This window comes from Gossypium hirsutum, chromosome A11 (genome assembly GCF_007990345.1).
Source record: "Gossypium hirsutum isolate 1008001.06 chromosome A11, Gossypium_hirsutum_v2.1, whole genome shotgun sequence".
NCBI classification, from domain to species: Eukaryota; Viridiplantae; Streptophyta; class Magnoliopsida; order Malvales; family Malvaceae; genus Gossypium; species Gossypium hirsutum.
The window spans coordinates 6,242,894-6,262,282 of NC_053434.1; the positions used below are offsets into that span (position 1 = coordinate 6,242,894).

Sequence of the window (19,389 nt, forward strand, 5' to 3'; positions counted from 1 at the left end):
GCTTGAGAATTATGGACAGAAGACGTTTCAGGGACCATCTCCCTCAAAGTGTTCTACAACTGAAGGCTGATATGGAAGGCGTGCCGTTATCTTATCAAGAATAGTTCATACTATCTAAGTTTTAGGATTGTTGCCCTCTTTTGTAACCCCAAAAATATATATAATTTATTATTTTAGATGTAAGATTTTAAAAAGATGATGTTATAATTTTATAAAAATTCAAAATCCTAAATTCTAAAATATTAAAATCCTAGATTTTAAAATTATCTTTGAATTAAAAAAAGATCGAACCCTTCACAATTATCTATAAATTTATAGACTACGAGCATATCATTTTTCTTGGTTTAAGAATCATAATATTTACTTCTTTGGGATTAAAATATGCAAAAATAATTTGTTTATATCATACACATGCGAAAGGAAAGAAAGAGGAAAATCAGAATCAGAATCAGAGGTCAAAAGATGGAAGATGAAAGGGAGAGGTAGAACCAGGATGAGAGGCTTGGTACAACGCCCGAGATAATAGATTTCTATAAGGATCCTTTTCTCTTTTGTTTTTCAAGAAATCAATGCATCCCTCCACCTCTGACTTTATATGTAAATACATTTCATCACATTTCTTCTTCTCCCTTAGCTCCACCTTCATCCCTGCATGCACAATTCAAGTTAATTCATTGATTAACAACTAACTAATTAATTTTTTTTCCTTTATGCATTATATATTGCCAAATTCCAATGCTAGCTATATATAATATATATGGATTTTAATTTCTGCTAATTTACCTTCGGTCAAAATCGGCTTCCCGAAATAATAATAAAACCGGCCAGGAAATTTTGGTAGCACCCATGGTATATGCATTTGTTGGTTTGCAATCTCACCACTTGCATCAGTCCTGATTAAGGGAGTTAAAATATTCAGACCATGCAGACGGCAATGAAAAATCATAGTCATCATAAAAGGGGTATTTGCAAATTAACTTATATATTTATGTAATAGATTCCGTGAATGGAGTACGTGATCAATGGAACAGAAAACAAAATTCAGCTTAATTTTAATTTTTACCGCAGTTTTGCAGTCCGACTTGTAACTCGTTCTATTTCTTCCCTCCTCCATGGAATCTTCATTAGGTCATTGTAATCCAAAATAATCTGGAAAATTAGGGAAACACCCATATAAAGTAACTACTCGTTCTATATCTATCATCTATATAAATATAATAAATTGCATGTGTAAGATCCTGAGCTAAAATATGTTTAAGTAAATGAAGGAGAATAAAAATTAAGTTTTCATGCTTGGCCTTAATTACCTCAGCGAAATCATCCTCTCCGACAACACCGAAAGGAATAATTTTGGCTCCAAATCTGGCTGCCATCCTCACAAACTCAGATTTATCTGGCCAAAATAGCTTGTATTCTTCGCCCTGCAGGACCACTCTACACTTGAGTATACGTCTACAAAATGTGATGGATGCTCTCATATTCATTCAGGGTCAGCTCATGGAATGCTGACGAGAAAAAGGATATCTCAAATGCTTTATAATTAAAGGAAATATTATGTACGTAAAAGTAAATGTTGGTAGCATATTTATTGTATATGTTACCTTCCTATGAAGGGCTTCACGTATGCCACCAGGGTACAGCAGAGCATGAGATTTTGAAGACATAAGTTTGTAAAAGTTTGCTGCTGAGACAGGCACTGCACCCATTACTCTAAGTATGTCAAAATCTGATAGCTCCGGCTCCGGCGGCCTTCTATCTTTCACTCTTACAAACATCGCTGGATGTGCGATCCCACGAACTAGAATATTTCTCTCCATCATAATTTGAGCTACCAATGGAATGACTTCAAATCCCATTAACATGTGATAGCCGACAAACAAGACTGGTCCCTCAGATGGAATTCCCGCAAGTCCTCTGACCACCTTCCCATCTTCTAATGTTGAGAGCATCACAGGGCTGGTTGCTGTCAGAACCCAGCTAGGAACAATACCAATTTAATTACTTACTCATAATTAAAATCAATCCATTAATTTCCGATTAATAGCCAAGACTGATGATGCAAAAGGCAGGTTAATTCTGAGACATAACCCCTTTGGTTTTTGTTTGTGGTGAGGATATATCCTCGTTAACTGGTCTATATTCTAAAATTCAGCTCAGACATTAACAGCTACATTGTAATTAATTTTTTTAATTTACAAAAAGCATTAGTTCAGCCACTAATACAGTTGCTAGTCAGCTACCATGACAGTAAATTTTGTAGTAAAATTAATTGATGCTTACCTAATCGAATCATGTAGCTTTTTGAATTCACTAGGTGTTGGTGGCATGAAATCTGAGGCACAGTCAAAGTGCTTCCCGCGGCGGTAGAAAGAAGCTCCCTTGATGATTGTGACCAAATCAACATTATCTTCCTGAACAAGTCAACAAAACAAATAATTGGTATTAGAAAGTAACTTGCAGTTTGGAATTACTCAGATCAAATGCCTACTCAAATAGAGAAGCATACCAGGAAGAGAAAATGACCACTTTCGTCAAACATACGAATCTCACAATCTAGTAGTGCTTTTTGAAGTCTTTGACTTTCTTCTTGACTAGGCAACAGCTGATCTCTTCCACTTTATATAAAGAAAACACAGTGAATTCAGTCTATGATTATGGTACAAATTTAAATATGCAAATTCGACGCAATCCATATCCACAGAATAAGCAAAGATATCTATGAGTTTTTATAAGCTAGAATTTTGGGACCTGCAAAGTATCAGCAACTGAGCTTTAACTGCATGAAGGCATGAGTTGGCACATGCAGAACCAGATTTGAGCAAGTTCAGCTTCCATAGAAGCGTTTGTCTGGGTACAATATCAGCCAGAACCTGTCAACAAAAGATCATTTCTCTTTCTGAATTTTGTAGCTCAACATGTAGGTTTTTTATTTATATCTAGCTCAAAATTATGTACAGTGTGGTCTGGAAGAGGAATGGAAGGACAACTGGAAAATAAGATCATGGTATTGCATTGCCTGTGATGTTAAAATTCATGCTTTAGACTTTTAGCTATGGATCTTACTGGGAGGTATGATGACATTGTAGCAAGATCTTGTGATAGCTCTCCAATAATTTGGGGCAGAGAACCTTTTTTCACAACATTATCCATCAGCACCGTCAAAGGATTACCTAAACATAAACAGTTCCATTGTTAGTAAAAAAATCCTATTCTGTCACTAAGGACTACTGGAAATGCATCCAAGAAAGTTCAAGAGCATGTCGGCGAAATAACCTGTTGCTAAACTCAATATGTAAGGGAGATTAATTGGGAACTCATCAGGCATCATCTCCAGTAGAGGTATTAGTGGTTGCAACTGTGACCGACTAAAAGATGTTGCTGTGGATTAGAAAAGAAAAGCAGATCGATTAGATTCTCCATGGATCAAGCAGAACAGTTATTGTGTCTATGTAAGACTGTAAATTCTGACCTGGATTAGACAAAACAAGTACAAGGTCCATGTCCGGATTCGGAGCTGCGACAGAAATGGCAAGGCATGCTCCAATAGACTCTCCAACAAGATATATTGGCCTGTTTGGCGACCTACAGTTCTCTGACCTAACTGTTCTTTCCACAAGCTTCACTAGCTCTAAACCAGAAACACACAATTATATAGAAAAATACATTTCCAAACTTATTATATATGGCCATTAATTAAGCGATTGTTATTGAAAAAGAGAGGAAAAGAAAAAAGGCACCATTAAACGGAGTTCTATCCTGCGCTGGAATATGCAAGCACCAAACGTTGAACATCCTTCATTCAAAGATTTTTTAAAGTGGATTACTTGGATGATAGACAACTTTGGTAATCAATTAACATCAGGGAGAACATTTAGCCGTAGTTTTGACTTACTTTCCTAGCTTATGATGATGCATTATAAGTCCAAGCCTGGTGCCATCAATCCCTGTAAACTGAAAACTTGTTAAACTTATTTCCAATCTTCGAATAATGAATAACACAGTTATGAGAAAGAGTTAAATCAAACCAGGCAAAAACAGAAGCAGGGGACAATCTGGCGAGGTAAAAGAAGAACACTCCAAAGGTGAGAACCAACGAGGCGGACAGCCGTCCGATCTGATCATCTCTTTACACTCTTCAAAGTAATCCTTTAACCACTTTTTATCTTCCTCAAACTCCGGTAACTTCTCCGGATTTGCGTAAATATTAGGTTTCACCTCACTTTCTTCCTTCACCACTTTCTGATTCAGTTTCTGCTTCTCGTGCTTTCCATTCTCTCCAAAACCGGTTCCTCTCCCACCCCGCTCCGTTGAAACAGCTAAAATCCGACTGAGATTCCGTATTCCTCCGGATGAGGAGGTGGCGCTCCGCTGAGAGAATGGCGATACGCCGGCGGCTGGGTATGTAGAAGCTGAAATGGCCGCCATTAAACTGAGCCAAATTCTCCCTCTATTTGTTACTAACAACGGTAGTTGAGTTTTTGGATGAATTTAAAATACCGTTGTCTTTTTTATTATATGAATTTTGAATGGCGCCAAAAAAAAAACTGATAATTACTCTGCAATTAAAACATATCAATTAATTAATTAACTAACTAAGATTTTAAACAAATGAAATGACGACACCAGCCCAGGCGGCATTGCTTATTTGCTAGATATTTAATTAGCAGACGGCAAGCATTGTTATTGCTCAAATCTCTACCAATAGTTTTGAACGAACAATCTTTTAAAATATTTCTCAGAAAAGGAAAAGTTTGTTTTGTACCGTGTTTGTCTTCTATTGAACTTTCCGGCGATGTTATCCCTACTATATTAGTGGTATGGATTCATGAATTAAATCAGTTAATACATATAAAAAAACCTTTTAGTTTTTAGTTATTAGATGTGATTTGATTTGGTTAGTGGTATTAGCTTTACTGAAAATTATATGAGAAATTTTTTTTATTATAATACGTATTAAAATGATATAAAATAAAGAATAATTAATATAAATTTAAAATTGAAATTGAAATTAAAAAGATTAATGATAACTAATTGTTGAAAATTAGCCTACTATACTGCTATGATATTTTTGATTAAAGTGCATGCAGCACATGAAAGCTGCTATAATATCTCCGGATGTAAATATGCTGCAGCACAAATGTTACAAGGCTGCTTAGCTATAATATCTCTGGATGAAGTACGTGCAAGCAATTGTGCATGCTGCAGCACGTATGCTTGCTGTAACAGCAAGGTTTTTGTTTTAGTTTCATTGTAATCAGTCTAGTTGAAAATGAACAAGCTGATGACAGCTTGATATGTTTAGGTGTTGAATGACTAGTTTAGGTGACTTGTTTGTGTGTACAAGCAATGTTTTTAAAGTTACTAGGCTGCTTCTGGTAGGTAGCAATAAGTGATATAATTGGCTATAAATGTATTGTTTTTCTTATTGAAAAATTAAGCATATCAAAGCATATCAGATTGCTTTTGTTACACGTTTGTGAGCAAGTAAATTTTTTTTACTTCCTTGTTCTATGTCCTGTATTTCTTCCTCTACTCATTTTTCTTTTTTTTTTTTGGTTACTGTCAAATTCCCAAAACTAATAAACAAATTTGCTTTTGTTAAAAATAAATTATAGACTAACTATATACATTGAAATTAATTTAATACTAACTCATATATTAAAATAAGTGTAAAAAACGATACTAATATTGTAGATAGTATATTCTTCTGTTGTCTGCTTAGCTGTCTTGGATAAAAGCTGATGCGTCTTGCTTGAAGCCCAAAGTCTGTAGAGGCTTAAGTTGCATGGTCTTCAAACACTGAACATTTGAGTTAATTAGGCTAGGTATTCTCGCGATTGGATTTAGTTAGTAATTGGTGTGGTGAGAGCATAATCCATAACTAACTTTCTTTAGGTATAAGACTTTCGTGGTGAAATGTTTTTATGTGAATTTTGATTATATGGTGAGAGTATAATTCAAAAAATAATTTGGTGTTTTTTTTTAAATTTAAATAAACAACTATTTATGATTTTTTTATATGTTATATTTTGGATTTTAGATTTGAATTTTTAAAGATATATTTGTAAATGATAAAATTTTGAAGAGTTTTGTAATTTCAATTTAAATAAACAACGTTTATGCATTTTTTCATATGTTATACTTTGGATTTTAGATTTGAATTTTTAAAGACACATTTGTAAATGATAAAATTTTGAAAAGCTTTGTAAGTGCTTTAACAGGATAATATTAATTATACTCTCATGATATGACCCAATAAATTGAGCCGGTCGTGACATAAAAAGATATTTTGTTTATCACAATTCGGCTTATGACAAAATCTTAAAAAACTTATGGATATTAAAGAGAATAATTTTAGATTATACCTTTATAAGGTGACTAAACGAAATAAAATGAATAGTAAAAAAAAAGTATTTTATTACAAGTAAAAAATATCCTATCAATTCCTTGATTTCGTTGAAAACTTTGCATAATAAATTTAAGAATTTTTTACATAAACATTATATAAGCAAAACTAAAAATTTAAAAAGTTATTATTAAATGCTTTAAAGGGTTTCATCTTAAATTTTGACTTGGGATGGTATTGGGTCAACCCTTTAACCCATTTCATTATTGAAAAATAATTAAATTCATTTCAATCAATCTAATTAAATAGATAAAGATGATCAGATACATGCTAGAAATTTTAATAATATTTTTTAGAAAATATATACATCCTATCCTATCAAGTATTAACCTTACATGTCATAAGGCCATTAGAGACAAGGATAGAGCAAGGTTAAAGAAGTTGTGAAGATGTGCTGATTATTGACATGGAGCCAGACAGATATGTTTAAGGAAGAATAAATACCAAAATGCATTTGGGAAGAGAGGAAATACATGCACAAGGTGAGCCAGTTGGGACGAAAACCATTGCTGACATTTTATACATCTTTTGGAATTGGGTTAGCTGGGGCATCCCAAATTGGACACATGTTGTCAATACAATCATCCCATCAAAATGGTGTTGGTCTATATTTTCAAGTTAGCAGCTTCTTTAGTCTTTCGGCATTGGTTTAAGAATCGTAATCTTTTTTTTCTTTATGGAGGCGGAGGGGGTAAAATCATGCAGTAGTTTATATTATACATTTTATAAGATTAATGAAAAAGAGACGAAAATCAGAATCAGAGATCAAATGATGGAAGATGAAAGGGAGAGATGGAACAAGGATGAGAGGCCTGGTACAACACCCGAGATAATAGATTTCTATAAGGATCCTTTTCTCTTTTGTTTTTCAAGAAATCAATGCATCCTTCCACCTCTGACTTTATACGTAAATACAGTTCATCACATTTCTTCTTCTCCCTTAGCTCCACCTTCATCCCTGTATCACAGTTCACGTTAATGATAATATATATATATTGTAAAATGCCAATGCTAACTAATTATATATACCTTCAGTCAGAATTGGCTTTCCAAAATAATAATAAAATCGGCCTGGGAATTTCGGAAGCATCCATGGTAAATGCATTTGTTGGTTTGCAACCTCACCACTCGCATCGGTCCTAATTAGGGAGTTGGATTGAAACAATGAAAAACCATAACCATGATAAAAGTTATGGGGTGCTTGCAAATTAAACTAATTAAGCTACTGTGTAATGTAGTCCCTGAATGGAGATGGAGAATGTTGGAGCTAAGTGCAACAAATAGCAAGGTTCAACAAAAAGCTTGCCGAGCAAGAATCGAGACTTGCGGCAGAAACAAAGAAGAAAAATGAAATAAATTTTAAACAAAGCTAAAATAGAGAGTATATGGATGAAATCTTGATTAAATTCATTCATATTTTTTTAAAATGGCATAAAGCCTATTTATACAAGCTTACAACTTGACAACTTAGTTGGAATACAACTAAGTTTCATCATTACATCCACTTAAAATAAATCACCACCTACTACCACTAACAAACTTAGTTGGAATACAACTAAGTTACATCATTACATCCAAATAATAATAATAATAATAATAATAATAATAAAACATGTGATTGCTACATGCTAACCATTGCTTCAATACTCCTCCTTGGTTTGCATGGAGCAAACACCTAGCTTCCTTCTTAGACATTCGAACCTTGTGACATTAAGGGCTTTAGTCAAAATGTCTGCAAGTTGATCCTCAGACTTACAATGGATCAGCTTCACTTCCTGAGCTTGCTCCATTTCTCGAACAACATGCAACTTGATGCTGAAATGCTTTGTTCTTCCATGGAACACTGGATTTTTAGCAATTGCAACTGAAGATTGGTTGTCACAGAAGATCTCAGTAGCTTCCTTTTGATGCACTTTCAAATCAGCTAAGATTTTCCTTAGCCAAATGACTTGGTTGACAGCACTTGCAGCTGCCACATATTCTGCTTCAGCAGTAGATTGAGCCACCAGACTTTGCTTCTTCGAGCTCCAGCAAAACATGGCTGAACCAAGGTTGAACGCATACCCTGAGGTGCTTTTCATGTCATCTATCGAGCCAGCCCAGTCACTATCAGTGTAGCCAACCAGCTTCAGATTTCCTTCCTTGCTGTACCTTAAACCATAGCTCAAAGTGCCTTTGACATATCTAAGCACTCTCTTAGCAGCTTGTAAATGCTTTTTATTGCAACAATGCAAGAACCTTGAGAGCAATCCTACAGCATACATTATGTCTGGTCTAGTGGCAGTTAAATATAACAGACAACCAACTAGACTTCTGTAGGTTGTTTCACAAACCTTCTCAAAATCACCTTGGCTCGATAGTTTTTCTCCAACAGCAATAGGTGTTTTAGTTGCTTTACTGTTTTGCATGGAGAACTTGGTCAGAATCTTTGTGGCAAAGTTTCTCTGACTTAGAAATATCCCATTTTGTGCTTGAGTCACCTCCATTCCAAGGAAATAAGACATTTCCCCTAGATCAGACATTTCAAATACTTCTTGCATCTTGGTCTTGAAATCGACCAGCACTGCTCGATCTCCTCCTGTCACCAGCAGGTCATCAACATATAGGGATACAATGAGCTGTGTTTGTGTCCCTTGCTTCTTGACATACAGTGTTGGCTCACTCTTGCTTCGATCGAATCCCAAATTAGTCAAGTAGCCATCGATTCTGCTGTACCAGGCCCTTGGAGCCTGTTTTAAGCCATATAGGGCCTTCTTCAGTTTGTAGACCATATGCTCTCTGCCAGCTATCTCAAACCCTTGTGGTTGTTCAACATAGATCTCTTCATCTAAGAAACCATTCAGAAAGGCTGATTTCACATCGAGTTGATGGATCTTCCACTCGAGCTGTGCTGCTAAGGCAATCAGTAATCTGATGGTGTCTAGCCTGGCCACTGGTGCAAAGGTCTCCAGGTAGTCCAGGCCATACCTCTGACTGAACCCCTTGACAACTAGCCTTGCTTTCAGTTTGTTCAAGGTACCATCAGCATTTTGCTTGGCTTTGTACACCCATTTCACCCCAATTATCTTCCTTTTGACTGGCCTTTCAACTAATTCCCAGGTCTGGTTCTTCTCAATCATGCTAATCTCCTCAGCCATTGCCTGCTTCCACTCTTGCTGAGCTTCAGCCTCTTCAAAATTGCTTGGTTCAGCTATGGCTACATGAGCTCTTTCATAAATCTCAGTCAATGGTCTTGTTCCTCTAATTGGTTCATCATCAATGTCCATTTCAGGAACATTTTGATCTGGCTCAGCTTGATCTACTGCAAGTCCTTCTGAAACTTCCTCAGGTTCATGTTTTTCCCAGTTCCAACATGACTTTTCATCAAATACCACATCCCTACTGACTGACACTTTCTTTGTTGAAGGATCCAAGATCCTATAGCCCTTCTTAACAGTGCTGTAGCCCACCAAAATACCAGGTCGAGCCCTTTCAGATAATTTGTCCCTTTTGACAGCAGGTACATGAGCATAACAGATGCATCCAAAGACCTTCAGATGAGCCAGTGATGGCTTGAATCCAAACCAGGCTTCGAATGGAGTCTTCTGATCCAAGGCCTTGGTTGGAAGCCTATTTTGAATGTAGTTTGCAGTGTTAACTGCCTCTGCCCATAGTGCTTTAGGCAGATTCTTCTGAATCATCAAGCACCTGGCCATATCCATCAAACTCCTATTCTTCCTTTCACTTACACCATTTTGCTGAGGTGTATATGTGTTGGTAAGTTGATGTTTGATGCCTGCCTTATCACAGAAGGCTTGGAACTGAGCTGAGGTGTACTCAGTCCCATTATCAGACCTTATGGACTTCAGCTTGCAACCTGTTTCAGTCTCAGCAGCAGTCTTGAACTTCCAAAACACTGAGGCCGCCTCTGATTTCTGTTTTAGGAAGTAAAGCCAGCAATATCTTGAAAAATCATCAATAAACAGTATGAAGTACCTGTTTCCACTTAATGACTCAGTCCTCATAGGGCCACACACATCAGTATGCACCAGTTGGAGTTTTTCAGAGGCTCTCCAGGCTTGATTCGAGGGAAATGGGAGTCTGGCCTGCTTTCCTAGCTGACACACTTCACACACATCATCATGATCCACTGAGTTGATGAAGTTTTCAGCCAAGTCCTCTCTGACCAGTCGAGCCATCGATCTGAAGTTGGCATGTCCCAGTCTTTGATGCCAAAGCTTGGATTCATCTGATGTGACTGTGTAGGCAATGTCTGACTCCCTGGTCCAGTCAACTACAAAGCTCTTATTAGCCATAGGAACTGCCATCAGCTTGGATCCACTTGGATCATTGATTTGGCATTGGTTGTCTTTGAACACAACAGAATAACCTTTCTCCAGCAACTGAGCTATGCTGAGCAGGTTTCTGTCAATTTCAGGCACCAAAAGCACATTTGAAATCACTTTGGCACCTGTGGGGGTGCATATCAGCACATCACCCTTGCCTTCAGCTTGAATAAAATATCCATTTCCTATCTTGACTTTAGTTCTGCAGCTTCTGTCTAAAGACTTGAAGATTGCAGCATCAGGTGTCATGTGGTTGGTGCATCCACTGTCTAGAAGCCAACCAGATGAGAACCTTTCTTGAGCAGCTGAGCATAACACAGCAAAGACTTGCTCCTCTTGGTCACTGTCCTCCTTAGCTACTCGAGCCTCAGCTTTCTTCTGTTGAAACTGACTCTGCCTTGATTTGGCCTTGCTCTTGCAGACTCTCTCAACATGACCCTTCTTTTTACAATGCTGACATACAGCATCTGGATTGAACCAGCATTTTTCTTTTGGATGACCAGCCCTTCTGCAGTGCTTGCAAGTCTGACCCTCTTTTCTTGCAACATCAGTCCTTGGCTTGTCTCTCCAGGCCTTCTTACCTTTGTAGGCAGTGTTTGTTCTTGCCTGAAAGGCACCTTCTTGATGCTCCTCCAGTCTGCTTGCTCTTCTTTGCTCTTGAGCATATAAAGCATTGATCAACTCTGTCAGGGAGATGGTGTACAGGTCCCTTGAGTCCTCGAGAGATGAGATTTTTGCCTCATACCTCTCGGGCAGAGTTGCAATAACCTTCTCCACTATCCTAGCTTCCTTGAGCTGCTCTCCAAGGAGCCTTATGCTGTTAACCACAGCCATAATCCTGTCAGAGTACTGCTTGATAGTTTCTTCTTCCTTCATCTTCAAATTCTCGAAATCTCTCCTTAAGTTCAGCAACTGTTGCTGCCTTATCCTCTCTGTCCCTTGAAACTCCTCTTGCAACTTGTCCCAGGCTTGTTTTGGTGATTCACAGGCCATAATCCTTGTGAAAATCACATCTGACACTGAGTTCTGGATGCAAGACATGGCTTTGTGCCTCTTGGTCCTCTCATCAGCATGCTGCCTGATTTGAGCCACTGTTGGATTGCCTCTAAGTGGCTCTGGTTCAACATCTGAGTTGACTACCTCCCACAGATCGAAAGCTTGTAGGTAGGTCTTCATTTTAACCACCCATATGTGGTAGCCTTCTCCATTGAAGACTTGAGGTGCAGCTGGTGAAAAGCTTGATGAAGCCATGAATTTGTATAACAGATCCCTTAAGAAATAGGCTCTTGATACCAATTGTTGGAGCTAAGTGCAACAAATAGCAAGGTTCAACAAAAAGCTTGCCGAGCAAGAATCGAGACTTGCGGCAGAAACAAAGAAGAAAAATGAAATAAATTTTAAACAAAGCTAAAATAGAGAGTATATGGATGAAATCTTGATTGAATTCATTCATATTTTTTAAAATGGCATAAAGCCTATTTATACAAGCTTACAACTTGACAACTTAGTTGGAATACAACTAAGTTTCATCATTACATCCACTTAAAATAAATCACCACCTACTACCACTAACAAACTTAGTTGGAATACAACTAAGTTTCATCATTACATCCACTTAAAATAAATCACCACCTACTACCACTAACAAACTTAGTTGGAATACAACTAAGTTACATCATTACATCCAAATAATAATAATAATAATAATAATAATAATAATAATAATAAAACATGTGATTGCTACATGCTAACCATTGCTTCAATAGAGAACATGAAAGAAATGTAAGTGATCAATGGAGCAGAAATTAAAATTCATCTTAATTTTGAATTAATACCTCAGTTTTGCAGTCCGACTTGTAACCCGTTCTATTTCTTCCCTTCTCCCTGGAATTTTTATTTGGTCATTGTAATCCAAAATTATCTGGAAAATTAAGAAAACACCCTCATACAAGTTAATTGCATGTATTAGATCCTGAGCCAAAATATAAGAGTGCCACATATTAAACAAGTTCATGAAGGAAAACAAAATTAAGCTTTCATGCTTGACCAGCTGGCCTTAATTACCTCTGCGAAATCATCCTCTCCAACAACACCAAAAGGAACAATTTTGGCTCCAAACCTGGCTGCCATCCTCACAAATTCAGATCTCTCAGGCCAGAATAACTTGTATTTTTCACCCTGCAGGATCATCTCTACACGTGAATATTACACAAAGACACAATGTGATGCATGCTCTCATATTTAGTAACGGTCAGCTCAAGGAGTATATATATCATCTATTAAAAAAGTTGCCATTGAAGGGAATATATATATGCATGTGAATGAGAATGGTGGTAGTATATTTATTACGTATGTTACCTTCCTATGAAGGGCTTCACGTACGCCACCAGGGTATAACAGGGCATGGGATTTTGAAGACATAAGTTTATAAAAGTTTGCTGCTGAGACAGGCACTGCACCCATTACTCGAAATACATCAAAATTTGCAGGGTCCGGCTCCGGGGGCATTCTATCTTTCACTTTTACAAACATCGCTGGATGTGCGATCCCACGAACTAGAATATTTCTCTCCATCATAAGTTGAGCTACAAATGGAATAATTTCAATTCCTAATAACATGTGGTAACCGACAAACAAGACTGGTCCCTCTGATGGAATTCCCGCCAGTCCCCTCACCACCTGCCCATCCTTTAATGTTGAGAGCATCACAGGGCTGGTTGCTGTAAGAACCCAGCTAGGAACAACAATTGATTACTCATAAGTTTATCATTCCATAAATCTCCAATTTGTTGTAGAGTAATTCATGCTTACTTACCTAAACGATGCATGTACCTTCTTGAATTCGCTAGGTGTTGGTGGCACGTAATCTGAGACGCAGTCAAGGTGCTTTCCACGACGGTAGAAAGAAGCTCCCTTGATGGTTGTGACCAAATCAACATTATCTTCCTGAAATTTGAACAAAACAAATGTTCTGTATCAGAAAGTAACTTGCAGTTTCGATTGGAACTTACTCAGATTCAGTGCCTAAACTGCCTATGCAAAGAGAGAAGCATACCAGGAAGAGAAAATGACCACTTTCTTCAAACATACGAATCTCACAATCTGCTAGTGTTTTTTGAAGTCTTTGACTTTCCTCTTTACTAGGCAACAGCTGATCTCTTCCACTATATGTAAAGAAAACACATTGGCTTCAATCTACCCTCATGGTATAAATTACAAATTTAAATATGCAAATTCGATACAATATACCATATCCTCAGAATAAGCAAAGAATATCTATGAGTTTTCATGTGTCATTGTTTAAGGACCTGCAAAGTATCAGCATCTGAGCTTTAACTGCATGAAGGCATGAGTTGGCACATGCAGAACCAGATTTCAGCAAGTTTAGCTTCCATCGAAGCGTTTCTCTGGGTAAAATATCAGCCAGAACCTGTCAACAAAAGATCAAGTCTCTTTTTGTATTTCGTAGCTTAGCATGTAGTTATTTTGTTTATATTTAGCTCAAAATTATGTGCAGTGTGCTCCGCAGAGAAATAAATGGACAACTTTAAAAGAAAATCATGGTATTGCATTGCCTGTGGCATGAGAAACAGTAACGGCACATGCTTTAGACTTTTAGCTATGGATCTTACTGAGAGGTACATTGACATTGTAACGATATCTTGTGACAGCTCTCCAATAGTTTGGGGCAGAAGACCTCTTTTTATATTATCCATTACCATCCTCAAAGGATTACCTAAACATAAAACATGTATACTGCAATTGTTAATAAAAGCATATTATTTCACTCAGGTCTTATAGTAAAAGGACACTATGCATGCATCCCAGAAACATGGTGGCAAAATAACCTGTTGCTAAACTCAGCATGTAAGGGAGATTAAGTGGGTACTGATCAGGCATAATCTCCAGTAGAGGCAGTAGTGGTTGCAACTGTGACTTATTAAAAGATGTTGCTGTGGGTTAGAAAGAAAACAAAGAAAAAAAAGACACATTGATCAGATTGTCCACGGATAAAGCAGAGCATCTAACTCAATTCATTTAAAGCATTCCACATTGATCAACCCAAGAGTTTGTGTAAAATAGAAAAGGTGTAAGACAGTAACTCTAGACCTGGGTTAGACAAAACAAGTACAAGATCCATGTCTGGATTCCGAGCTGCGACAGAAATGGCAAGGCATGCTCCAAGAGACTCCGCAACAAGGTATATTGGCTTGTTTGGCGTCCTGTAGTTCTCTGACCTAATCGTTCTTTCCACAAGCTTCACTAGCTCTAAACCAGAAACACAATACCATACTCTATATAACCATTAATTAAGCGACTGATACAGAAAAAGAGAGAAAAACATGTACCATTAAATTGAGTTCTATCCTGCATAGGAATATGCAAGCACCAAATGTTGAACATCCTTCATTCGAAGTGTATTACTTGGATGTTAGATAACTTTGTTAATTAGTTAACAGCCAGATTAAAATTTAGCTATGGTTTTTTACGTACTTTCCAAGCTTATGATGATGCATTATAAGTCCAAGCCCGGTGCCATCAATTCCTGAAATGTGAAAACTGAAAATTCGTTAACTTATGCTAACCTTTGAATAATGAATAAAACAGTAAATTAAGAAGATTGAGTTGGGGCGTGGAACATTCTTTAGATAGTTTTAATTTTACTTTGTAAGCTATAAAAAGCAATAAAAATAATTATTAGTATTTTGTAACATCATTTAATATTAAAAATAACAAAATATTATTATACACTCATCTATATTTAATATTTTTTCTAACTTGATTTAACTTTAATTAAATTACTTAAAATAATTAATTTTTTAAATTGTAAACAAACATCTTTACTTCTTTTACAAATTTTAATTATTTTGTTTTCTTTTTTCCATAAATCAATATTTTTTATTTTTGTGCAACCAATTTAAAAAAATAATAATTTTTGTGCAATTTTTCTCACGTTATTAACACATAATTTTTGTAATTATTTTGCCATGAACCTTGAACTCGAACCCTAAACCTTAAATTTTGAATCTCGAACCTCGAGGTTCAGGGTTTGAGTTTAAAATTTAAAGTTCAAGGTTCGGGTTTGAATTTTGGGTTCAAGGTTCAAGGTTTAAGGGTTATGGGTTATGGGTTACAGGTTACGGGTTGCAAATTCGGGGTTTAATGTTCAAGGGTTTGGGATTACGAGTTTGAGGGTTAGGTTTTAGGTTCATGGTTCGATATTTAGGGTTCAGGGTAAAAAAGCCAAAATTATGTGTCAATGACATGAAAAATATTTTTGAAATGTTATTAAATAATTGAAATGGGACCATGAATAATGTGGTGGGATTGGAAAGGGTCCATAAAATAATTTCTCTATGAATGAATATATAATAATAATTTCATATGTTTAAAATTTGATGATTTGGCAAAATTTTATTGGTGCGTAAAAATCTTTATTTTTAGAATCATCCTAATGTAAGTTATTCCCAACTTTTATTATATAAGCAACCAACATAATTCGACATTTCACACATTTAGTAATTAAGGAAGATAAAATTCGAAATATCCGATGGATTTCAAATCTCTCCGATTTAAATAAAGTGATTCTTTTTTTAAAAAAAAATAGATGTCGGGGTGAAATGGAATGAAATTTTTTTATGTTAATTGTTTGTTTCATCTCGTTTTATTATATGGAATTATTATTTTATTTTTGTTTATATATAAATTTTATTATATATTTTATGTTTAATTTTTTTTGAAAAATTATGTTTAGATATTTATTTAGCTTTAAAAAATTAAAATATTAAAAGTAGTAAAATTAAATTGAAATGGGGAGGAGGATTCATTTAATATTCATAAAAATAATAATGTTTTTTAAAATTATATCTTCATAATAAAATAAAAAAAATGGTAAAACAAAACGTGTTAACTATGTACTATCATCGTCGATTAACAATCTCCATCTAGGATGGGGTTGGAAGACCGGTATGGTGCATTTAACTTACTTTTTTATCTAACGCTATAGTATCGTTATAATATCTAATTTCATTGATGTTTTTAAAATAACCGCAATTAAACACACCGTCCATCTAAACCCACCCTTAGTGCGACTTGTCGAAGTTGTAAGCTAACTTTTGTAAATTACTTTTTCGACATACTTTTTTTTGATAAATTATAATAAGAGAACAAAACACTAATAACAATGCGACTAATATAACTCAAACCCAAATTATATTTAAAACGATGAACCTCATAACCATCCTGCCAACATAGGATATACTTTTTTTACATTATTTAACATAATTATTCATGCAATTTACGTTTAGTGAAATAATAATTACAATAAATAACCAAACTCAAGCCCACTCTTATCAGCTTGTCATAAAAATTAAAAAGTAAAACTCAATTGATTTAAAAACAAAATAATATATAATACAGTTTAACTTATTCTCATTCAATATAGCAAACTATATATGTCAAACGATTCTAGTCCTATTGAGAAAGAAGAAGAAAAACGAACCAGGCAAAAACAGAAGCAAAGGACAATCTGGAGAGGTAGAAGAACAGCACTCCAAAGGTGAGAACCAGCGAGGCGGGCCGCCGTCCGATCTGATCATCTCTTTACACTCTTCAAAGTAATCCTTTAACCACTTTTTATCCTCCTCAAACTCCGGTAACTCCTCCGGATTTGCGTAAATATTTGGTTTTACCTCACTTTCTTCCTTCACCATTTTCTGATTCATCTTCTTCTTCTCGAGCTTTTCATTCTCTCCAAAATCGGTTCCTCTTCCTACCCGCTCAGCCGAAACAGCTAAAATCCGACAACATTTCTTTATTCCTCCGTATGAGGTGGTAGTGCGCCGCTGAGAAAGCGTCAATACACTGGCTGCGAGGTACGTAGAAGCTGCAATGGCCACTATGAAACTGAACCGAATTTCTCACTATTTGCGTTTTTGGATAGATTAAAAAGAAAAAAAACGTTTTCTTTTTTGTTTTATGAATATTAAATATAAATCAAGATTTTACGCAAATGACAGCATCAGCCTACCGAGGCGGCATAGTTTATTTCACTATAAATAATAAGCCGACGGCTCTACCAAAAAATAATATTATTAACAAGACGACGGCAGGCCTTTTCACGAGTTTTGAATAGTCGGCAGGAAAAATATTTTAAAATATTTTTCAAAAGGTTGTATTAAATTATTGATTTGTATAAATATTATTATTAATCAGGACTGGAATCAGAAAATTTTGTAGGGAATTGAAATTAAATTATATATTTTTATAATACTGAAAATATATTTTTTTATTTTAATAATTTATATATTTATTATTTCTAAAAGATTAAAATAAATTTTTATCATTTTTGAAAGTTAAAATGTAATTTTATTATTAAAATTTTAAAACTTTAAGGGGTCTAAATATAAATTTTCTATTTTAGGGGGACCGGGCCCTGCCAACCCCCTGGGTTCGTCACTGTTATCAATGTAAGAATATGTGAGTTCAAGTACTTTGAAGCGCATTATCTTCCTATTTATTGGTTAGGAAATATGATAATAATCTATAATGAGATTACTCAAAAAAACATATATATTGGTGTTAGGAATTTTCTTTAACAATCTCATTGCATAGTCTCTCTTCAACCCATAAATAGAAATATAATGCATTTCAGTATATTCAAACTCACGTCATCCTATATTAAGCAATTTTCACTTTTTATTAGAGGTGATCGTGGGTTGGGTCCAGACAAAATTTTAGGCCCGTTTTCTAGGCTCGAGTCCAGCCTGGCCCGAAATACGGGCTTGAAAATTTGTGCAAGCCCAACCCAAAATAAAATTTCTAAGCCCGAGCCCGACCCGACCCATCTTAATATTTTTTTAGCTTATTTCATTAAATAAAAAAATTAATTACATTTAAAATCATAAAGCAAATATTAAAACAAGAAACAAATAAAAAACGAGACTAAAATAATTCTTAAAACAATACACAATTTGAAAATATAATAAAAAGTGGTTATATTAAAATTGAAAATTAAAAAGTAAATATGATTAAAAATAAAAAAAAATTATTTAGTATATAATTTGGGCCGGGCCCGAGCCAAAAAAGTTTTACCTGAGGCCCGGCCAGTTTTCTAAACAGGCATTTTTTGTCCAAACTCATATTTCGGGCCTATATTTTTACCCTAACTCTCATTTTTCGGACAAGCTTTTGGGCTGGACCAGGTAGCCCAACCAATGATCACCTCTACTTTTAATTAATATCCTCTAATTTAATTAAATTTAATTTTTGTATTTTGTAATATTTATTGTTAATTTCCTATTATATGAAAATTTTGAATTTTATTGTTATTTTCTAATTCATTTATTTTTAATTTTTATGTTTTTAAAATTTTAATCTTAATTGAAATAATTGTGGTTAAATTCACTAATTAAAATAATGTGATTTATTTTAGTATTTTATAAAAATAACAAGTTGAGACATCACACATATAATAATATATTTGTTACATTAAATTATAAAAAATAATTTAATTAAATTTAATTTAATGATTTTAACGGCTTTTTAATTCATATTGAAAATTTAAAATTTTAAAAATTAAAATAAAAACTTAAAAATGGTACGACGTACGCATAATAAAATTTGGAGTAATATAAAAGCTTGTATTTTGTTTTTCAA

The 19,389-nt window shown here is 35.0% G+C and overlaps 2 protein-coding genes across 2 annotated transcripts; both read right to left on the minus strand.

The window, feature by feature from the left end:
- Window positions 1-375: 375 nt before the first annotated feature.
- On the minus strand, window positions 376-4,548 carry LOC107923756 (acyltransferase-like protein At3g26840, chloroplastic). The gene is made up of 14 exons (XM_016853919.2): window positions 4,026-4,548; window positions 3,893-3,944; window positions 3,738-3,793; window positions 3,470-3,628; window positions 3,274-3,378; window positions 3,064-3,170; window positions 2,749-2,870; window positions 2,507-2,615; window positions 2,281-2,411; window positions 1,602-1,977; window positions 1,308-1,421; window positions 1,064-1,149; window positions 784-893; window positions 376-648 (listed from the first exon to the last, which is right to left on the minus strand). The coding sequence occupies exons 1-14, from the start codon at window positions 4,423-4,425 to the stop codon at window positions 449-451; spliced, it is 2,127 nt and encodes a 708-aa protein (XP_016709408.1). The 5' UTR covers window positions 4,426-4,548; the 3' UTR covers window positions 376-448.
- Window positions 4,549-6,900: 2,352 nt separating this feature from the next.
- LOC107923304 (acyltransferase-like protein At3g26840, chloroplastic) lies at window positions 6,901-17,697 on the minus strand. The gene is made up of 14 exons (XM_041080806.1): window positions 17,234-17,697; window positions 15,226-15,277; window positions 15,081-15,136; window positions 14,842-15,000; window positions 14,580-14,684; window positions 14,364-14,467; window positions 14,040-14,161; window positions 13,787-13,895; window positions 13,547-13,677; window positions 13,090-13,465; window positions 12,796-12,909; window positions 12,567-12,652; window positions 7,436-7,545; window positions 6,901-7,364 (listed from the first exon to the last, which is right to left on the minus strand). Exons 1-14 carry the CDS (start codon window positions 17,454-17,456, stop codon window positions 7,165-7,167), a joined length of 1,947 nt encoding a protein of 648 aa, XP_040936740.1. The 5' UTR covers window positions 17,457-17,697; the 3' UTR covers window positions 6,901-7,164.
- Between the last annotated feature and the right edge of the window lie 1,692 nt (window positions 17,698-19,389).

Bases quoted from the DNA above. Each gene is read 5' to 3' on its own strand.
- LOC107923304 (XM_041080806.1), bottom strand. From the start codon at position 17,456: ATGAATCAGAAAATGGTGAAGGAAGAAAGTGAGGTAAAACCAAATATT. The intron at 14,685-14,841 runs GTCTAGAGTTAC...TCTAACCCACAG, and splicing joins ACTTGTTTTGTCTAACCCAG to CAACATCTTTTAATAAGTCA. The intron at 7,365-7,435 runs GTATATATAATT...ACTGTGATACAG, and splicing joins AAAGCCAATTCTGACTGAAG to GGATGAAGGTGGAGCTAAGG.
- LOC107923756 (XM_016853919.2), bottom strand. From the start codon at position 4,425: ATGGCGGCCATTTCAGCTTCTACATACCCAGCCGCCGGCGTATCGCCA. The intron at 2,616-2,748 runs GTCCCAAAATTC...CTTTATATAAAG, and splicing joins CAGTTGCTGATACTTTGCAG to TGGAAGAGATCAGCTGTTGC. The intron at 894-1,063 runs GTAAAAATTAAA...TCCCTTAATCAG, and splicing joins AGTCGGACTGCAAAACTGCG to GACTGATGCAAGTGGTGAGA.